Source organism: Sciurus carolinensis, chromosome 11 (genome assembly GCF_902686445.1).
Source record: "Sciurus carolinensis chromosome 11, mSciCar1.2, whole genome shotgun sequence".
Classification (NCBI taxonomy): domain Eukaryota; kingdom Metazoa; phylum Chordata; class Mammalia; order Rodentia; family Sciuridae; genus Sciurus; species Sciurus carolinensis.
In genome coordinates this window covers 26,095,297-26,103,379 of record NC_062223.1, presented here as the reverse complement: position 1 = coordinate 26,103,379, position 8,083 = coordinate 26,095,297, and the positions used below count along the sequence as shown (strand labels likewise).

The 8,083-nt window shown below is 36.6% G+C and overlaps 1 protein-coding gene and 1 pseudogene across 1 annotated transcript; one reads left to right on the top strand and one right to left on the bottom strand.

Annotated features, from left to right (window-relative positions):
* Positions 1-299: 299 nt before the first annotated feature.
* Positions 300-1,535, bottom strand: LOC124959287 (olfactory receptor 4C5-like). Its single transcript, XM_047517836.1, has 2 exons — positions 927-1,535; positions 300-575 (listed from the first exon to the last, which is right to left on the bottom strand). The coding sequence occupies exons 1-2, from the start codon at positions 1,533-1,535 to the stop codon at positions 300-302; spliced, it is 885 nt and encodes a 294-aa protein (XP_047373792.1).
* Positions 1,536-2,060: 525 nt separating this feature from the next.
* Positions 2,061-2,659, top strand: LOC124960272 (GTP-binding protein SAR1b-like; annotated as a pseudogene).
* The last annotated feature ends 5,424 nt before the right edge of the window (positions 2,660-8,083 follow it).

Here is an 8,083-nt window from a genome sequence, read left to right as displayed (position 1 = left end):
GTCCATTTGCTAAAATATTGCAGTTACTCAGTCTATTGGAATGTATTGGAATGTGTCCCCAAACTTTGCCCCAAATTGTCATATTGATTACATAAACTGATGGAATAAACTATGTGGCAACATTTTTATGCTAGCTAGCAATGTACTTTCTTGTGGTAATTAATTTATAAATTTCAGGGTTTTCCTAATAGGCAACACCTTAGTCATCCTTTAATCAAATACTCATCTTTTAAGTTAAAATGTGAGTAGATTTTGTTTTATATTCTCTCTTCATTCGAATCATTGCCCAAGATGAGTCTTCAGCCCCAGAACTTCCTCATGGCGTTCTTCACCTCTGTGTTTCTGAGGGTGTAGATTAAAGGGTTTAGCATGGGTGTCACCATAGTATAAAACACAGCCACCACTTTGTGCTGAAAATACACAAATATACAGGGCACAAAGAAGAGGACCACTACAGCAATGTGGGAGGCACAGGTGGAGAGAGCCTTCCACCGCTCTTCAGGACTGCAAGTCTTTAGGGAGCACAGGATGAGGAGGTAGGATGTGACTAGAATAGCAAATATGATCACGTACATCTGTGGTGGGCGAGACCGGGGGGCCCAGGTTTATGCCACATGCATCCAAGATGGCGACTGGCAGAGAGCCAAAGGGCGTGCTGAATGTGCCTTGAGAAAATCAGGAAGCGTTTACCATTGGCTGTATGATAATTAGTTCAGCCGCCTAGTGCGTGGACAGATATATCTTACATGTATGCTTGAGCTTGTGATCGCTTGATCTTTAATAGGATTGGATGGAGATATCTGATTACAATTGCTTATGCATGAGACTGCTTATATATTGAGGGTGTTATCCGAATAAAGCGGAAGCTGCTTCATGAACTTCTGAAGAGTACCTGTCGTTTGTCCTGCTGGTCAGTGGCAAGTGGCACACATCAGCCCACTGTTGGCAGCCACAAGGAGCCCATAGATGTGAGCGTCCCTGCAGGAGAGTTTCAGGAGGGGAAAAAGGTCACAGATGAAATGATCAATGACATTTGGCCCACAGAAGGGTAACCAGACCATGAAAATAGTTTGAATCAGACCATGTAGAAATCCTCCAGCCCAGGCCAGGGACACCAGGAGGCCACACACACGCCTGTTCATTGTGATCATGTAGCACAGGGGCTTGCAGATGGCCACATAGCAATCATAGGCCATCACTGTGAGCAGGATGATCTCCACTTCCCCAAAGAAATGTTCTGCAAAGAGCTGAGTCATGTACCCACTAAAGGAGATAGTTTTCTTCTCAGCAAGTAAGTCAAATATCATTTTAGGGGTCATGGTAGAAGAGCAGCAGCCAACTATAAAGGACAAGAAGGACAGGAAAAAATACATGGGGGTGTCCAGGACTGGGCTGGTGGTGATCATCATAACAATGAGTAGGTTGCTTAACAGGGTGAGGAAGTAGATGATCAGAAATACAGCAAATAGGAGCACATGTGGGTTCTGGGTCAGGCCAAGCAGGAAGAATTCTGTCACGCAGTTCACTTGCTCCATGAATGCAGCTTGGCATGAGTGTGATTGATTTATCCATGAAAAGGTACAAGAATTTAAATTGTGGCAAGTTTTGAACGAACAAATAACTTGGATCAGGAATTTTTCTGTAACACTGATGTACTTCCCTAGCAGAAAAACTCAAGACTGAAGATTGGAGAATACTGATAGCTCTTTGCAATTCCGCCTCAGAAAGTGTAAGGCCACTCGGAGGAGGGAATTGCATTCACTCCCGTCTCAGGTGATTGGCAGCTCGCGGGCAGCAGCTGTGGACTCCAAGGAAGGCACACTTTAAGGCTTAGGCCCACCTTGGGCTCCTGCTGGTGACCCTGAGAAGAAGAGGTGCCTGTTTTTCACCCGGAATTGGGTGACTTGAGGGACCATGGGTCCCATCCATGCTCCTTGGGGCTGCCATGATGTCCCTCTGGGCAGGACCCAAGGCTGCCAGGCACTGTTACTTCAGGTAACTCAAGATGACAGCCTCTTCGTGGGCCTCAGTTTCCTTACCTGGTCCTGTGAGATATGGATATGTCCTTCATATTTGATTGGATTTACAGTGGGTTCAGCAGTGTACTACAATTTTAAGGATTATATAAGAAAACCGGAAAATCGGTGTTTCTTGGATTAGTTAATGTTGGAAAAACAACATTGCGACACATGCTAAAAGATGACAGACTTGGACAACAGGTCCCAACATTACATCCCACTTTGGAAGAACTGACTATTGCTGGTATGACTTTTACAACTTTTGATCTGGGTGAACATGTTCAAGCCTGAAGTGTATGGAAAAACTACCTTCCTGCTACCAGTGGCATTGTATTGTTTGTGGATTGTGCAGACCATGAAAGACTATTCGAATCAAAAGAAGAACCTGATTCATTAATGACAGATGAAACCATTGCTAATGTGCCTCTACTAATGATTCTTGGGAATAAAACTGACAGACCTGAAGCCATCAGTGAAGAAAGATTACGAGAAATGTTTGGTTTATATGGTCAGACAACAGGAAAGCGCAGTGTGTCTCTGAAAGAACTGAATGCCCGACCTTTAGAAGTTTTCATGTGCAGTGTGCTCAAAAGACAGGTTATGGAGAAGGCTTCCGCTGGATGGCGCAGTACATTGATTAACATCAACATCAACCCACCTCAGCTCCAGGTCTCCACATTCAGGCCTACTCAAAGATTTGATGATTCAACATGCATAACTTGAATTCAATAGACTTTTGTTGGATTTAAAATAGATGTTTTTTAATTATTAACATTAAATCAACTTAATTTGAGTGAGAATTGAAAACTGATTCAAGTAAGTTTGAATAACCCAATGTTTGCTTTCTAATTCCATACAAATAGTTTTTTAAAGTTTATAATCTGACATTACCCCCAGCACCATTTATAAAGAGCAACTTTGCAGCAGTACATTTGAAGCACTTTTTAACAATGTGAATCTACAACTATAAACCATATTTAAAAGCTCATCATGTTAAATTTTTATGTACTTTTTTGGAACTAGTTTTTAAATTTTAGATTATATGTCTGCCTCTTGAGTGTACAGTTAATAATTAGCTTATAAATGATAGCATGATGCCTTACAATTTTCAATAATACTTTTTCTTATGCAAACATCATGCAATAAAACAAACTCTAATGTTTGGCCTCCCTGTTGGGAAAAAAAAAAAGATTGGAGAATACTATTAGTCATATAATGAGCTCATAGGCCTCTTCTCTCTCTCATACACACAGGTACACACACACACACACACACACACACACACACATAAACACACAAATATACCTAATCCTCATACCAAGCATGCTTTTATGAGGTTGCTCATTGAGGAATCTTTCCTGTAATTGTTCATGTATGGATAGTCTCCTAAGAACTGCACAGTATTTTTCTCCATTGAAAAACAAGTATAGAAAGAGGACCACAGGAAGAGCAGAGGCATGAATCAATGGGTGTCTACACCTCAGTGTCTTCTGTAGTCACCAGTACTGATGGGGCTGCAGGGCAGTTTGTCAACCTTGTCATTTTTAACTTGTTTTCAGGGTGACTATAAAATATCAGGTGAGTTCAATTTGAAATTGAAGATGATATAGTCACATTTCAGAATCAAATGAAGTTAGTGAATGCTCAAAGCTCAGTAAAATATACGCAGGTCATTAAATTTGTTGGTTCATGTTACATTCAAGGACTGTAAGAATACATATAGTGAAGGCTAAAATCAAATACCCTGGAAGAAGCACATCCTGAATGGAATAAAACAGAGAGTATGATACACTCTAGCATTCTCCAAATTTATTTGAAAATTCAGAATTCACTCTCTGGTGATCTTTAGTCATGTTTAGATTTCAAGTCATTTTTGCAAATCAAAATCCAATTTATGAAGAGAGCTGACACTTTTAAGCTGAGGAAATAGAGCCACCATAATTTGTTGGACAGAGTGTGTTATTTAGAGTCAGAGAGAATATTTTTTTTTAACTAATACTGATGCTTAGTCACAAGATGTGGGGTTCAGATCCTGGTCTCAGTGCTTCTAAAGTTTCCTATATATAAAATACAAAAATAGCAGGTGGTGTAGAGTTATTAAAGAACATCATTATCATAAATTTCAAAGTTGAATCATAAATTTAAAAACATACCTTCCCCTATACCTGATATACTTGATTAGAAAAATACTTTTAATAATATGACAAATATGATTCTTGATAAAAAATAATAAAAATTTTAAAATACATAGCATTATTCTTATTCTGGAAATACTTGTTGCAAGTTTGAGAGAACATAAATTAAATACTCAAAAGATGAAAAATTACCAACTATATTCAGAAAAAAAGGTTCACTACAGAAATAAGTACACTAAGCAAACAAAAATATTTGACTAGATAAGTTTAAAAGCTTTTTGGTATTTTAAAAATACAAACTAAAGGAATGAACATACATAAATTCAATAAAAGGAAAGTAGGGTCAAATCACAAAAGATACTTATCTTTCAAGGATATTTTTAAAACTTTAATGCACAGTTCATAAAAGGTTTTCAATAACTGGATAGGCATTTTTCTAAACTAAATTGTTCTCAATGCCACCACCAAAAAACAATAACAACAAAAAAATAGCATTTAATCTAACTTCAGGTAAACCAAAGATCTGTACAGAACAGAAAAAGAAAGAAATCAACATATATCTAACATCTGGTTAGAAAACCCATAAAATAATGGTATAAATCACAGGAAAAAAAAAATGAAGTCAGACACAGAAAAGTAGGGAACACAGTAGAGAATCGACATACATCAAACAAACCCTTCCCAACTTCAAGAATCAAATAGATCACAACACAATAATACTGGATAAATTTAACATACCTCTCTCATTACTGGATAAAACCTCTAAACAAAACTAAATAAAGAAGTTATAGCACTAAAACATACAATTAATAATTTAGACTTAACAGACATTTACAGACTATTTTATCCATTAATGACTGAACACTTTCTTCTCAGCAACATGTGAATCCTTTTTCTAAAATAGATCATAACTTATGCCACAAAGCAACTATAAGCAAATACAAAAAAAATAGACATAATACCTTGCATTCCATCAGATCACAATGGAATAAAATTAGAAATCATAATAAAAAATAGAAGATACTTTAATACCTGGAAACTAAATAATACACTGGTGGATGGCCAATGTATAGCTACCTGGTCATGGTGTCACACACCTGTAATTCCAGCAGCTTGGGAGGCACTGAGGCAGGAGGATCATGAGTTCAAAGTCAGCCCCAGCAGGCCCTGAGTGAGACTGTGAATGAAGACCTGAGCAATTTAGCAAGACCCTGTCTCTAAAAAAAACATAAAAAGGGCTGGGATGTTGGCTCAGTGGTTGAGTGCCCCTGGGTTCAATCCCCAGTACCCACACACACAAAAAAGTAATGAATGGCCAGTGGATAGCAGAAGAAATCAGAAATGAAATGAATTAAAAACAATTGGAGGTAGATGAGAATAGTAGCACAACATATCAAAATATCTGGGATACTATGAAGACAGTTCTAAGAGGAAAGTTAATTGCATTGAGTTCATTCATTAAATGAATTGACAGTAACCAAATAAGTAACCTAACATTACACCTCAAAGACCTACCAAATTAACAAATCAATACCAAAAGTGGTAGAAGACAAAAGATAATTAAAATCAGAGCCCAAATCAATTAAATTGAAACAAACAAAAAATCAACAAAAGTTGGTTTTTGGTAAAGTAAACAAAATTGATAAACCCTTAGCGAAGCTAAGAGAGAAAGAAAACTCAAATTACTAAAATCTGTGATGAAAAAGGAAATATCACCACAAACACCAGTAAAATACAGATAAAAATCAGAAACTATTTTGAAAATTTATACTCCAATAAAATAGAAAATCTTAAAGATATTGACAAATTTCTAGAGACAAATAAGCTACCCAAATTTAATCAGGAGTACATAGAAAATTTAAACAGGACAATTTCAAGCAACAAAATTGAAGAAGCCATCAAAAGCCTACCAATCAAGAAAAGCCCAGGACCAGATGGATTCTTAGCCCAGTCCTTCAAAGATGAACTATGCCAATACTCCTCAAATAATTCCATGAAATAGAAAAGGAGGGAGCCCTTCCAAACTCATTCTATGAAATTAGTATCACCCTGATATCAAAATCAAAGACACAAAAGAAATGAAAATTTCAGACCAATAGTCATGAACATTGATGCAAAAATTCTTAATAAAATACTGGCAAACTGCATATAAAAACATATTTAAAAGATAGTGCACCATGACCAAGTTGAATTTATTTCAGGGATGCAAGGATGGTTCAACCTACAAAATCAATAAATGTAATTCATCGCATCAATAACTTTAAAGACAAGAATCACATAATTATCTCCATAAATGCAGAAAAAGCACTTATCAAAATACAGCACCCCCTTCATGTTCAAAACACTAGAAATATTAGGGGTAGTAGGAACATATCTCAACACTATAAAAGCTATATAAGTTAAACCCAAGGACAACATTATTCTAAATGGAGAAAAACTGAGAGCATTATCTCTAAAATCTGGAATAAGATAGGGATGCCCTCTTTCACCACTTCAATTCAATGTATTCCTTGAAACTCTAACTAGAGCAATTAGGCAAAAGAAAGAAATTAAATGGATATGAATAGGAAAAGAAGAACTAAAAATATTTGTAATTCATCAATGACAGGATCCTATATTTAGAAAACCCCAAAACTCCACCAGAAAACTGCTAGAACTCATAAACAAATTAAGCAAAGTAGCAAGGTATAAAAGTAAACCCATAAATCAATTGCAGTCCTATACATCATGAAGAACCAACTGACAGAGAAAGTAGGAAAACTATGCCATTCCTAAAGGCCTCAAAAATCAAGAAAAAAAAGCGTGGGAATGAATCAACACAGAGGTGAAAGACCTCTACAATGAAAACTACAGAACACTAAAGAAAGAAATTGAGGAAAACCTTAGAAGATGGAAAGATCTCACATGCACTTGGATAAGCAGGATTATTATTGTCAAAATGGCCATATCACCAGAAACATTATACAGATTCAGTGTAATTCCTATCAAAATTCCAATGACATCCTTTGTGAAATTAGAACAAAGCAGTCATGAAATTCACTTGTAAAAATAAGAGGCCCAGAATAGCCAAAATAATCCTTAGTGAGAAAAGCCAAGCAGAAGGCATTCCAATACCAGACCCTAAATTATACTACAGAGCTATAGTAACAAAAATGGTATGGTATTGGTACCAAACCAGACATGAGAACCAATGGACCAAAAGACACAGAGACAAACCCTCATAAATACAGTAATCTCATACTAGACATGGGTGCCATAAACATACATTGGAGGAACGATAACTTCTTCAACAAATGGTGCTGGGACATCCATATGTAATTCAGTGAAAATTAGCACCTATCTCTCACCCTACACAAAATTAAACTCTAAGTGGACCAAGGACCTAGTCTTTAGACAAGAGACTCTGCCCGAAATAGAAGACAATGTAGGCCCAACTTTCTATCAAGTCAGTTTAAGAACCAACTTTCTCAACAAGACTACTGAATCACAAGAAGTAAATTCAAGAATCAATAAATGGGATGGCATCAAACTAAAAAGCTTCTTCACAGCAAAGGAAACAATCAAGTACGTTAAGAGAGAGCCTACAGAATAGGAGAAAATCTTTGCCTCCTACACCTCAGATTGAGCATTAATTTCCAGGACATACAAAGAACTCAAAAAACTTAATACCAAAGAACCAAATGACCCAATCAATAAAAGGGCAAAGGTACTGAACATGCACTTCTCAGAAGAAAGAATGAAAATGGTCAATAAGTATATGAAAAAACGCTCAATATCTCTAGAAATTAGAGAAATGCAAATTAAAACCATACTGAGATTCCATCTCACTTCAGTCAGAATGGCAATTATCAATAATACTAGTAATGATAAAGGTTGGTGAGGATGTGGGGAAAAGGTATACTCATACAGTGTTGATGGAACTGCAATTGG

Excerpts from the sequence above, each read along its gene's own strand:
- LOC124959287 (XM_047517836.1), bottom strand. The coding sequence starts at position 1,535 with ATGGAGCAAGTGAACTGCGTGACAGAATTCTTCCTGCTTGGCCTGACC. Across the intron at positions 576-926 it reads CCAACAGTGGGCTGATGTGT|ATGTACGTGATCATATTTGC; the intron begins GCCACTTGCCAC and ends CGCCCACCACAG.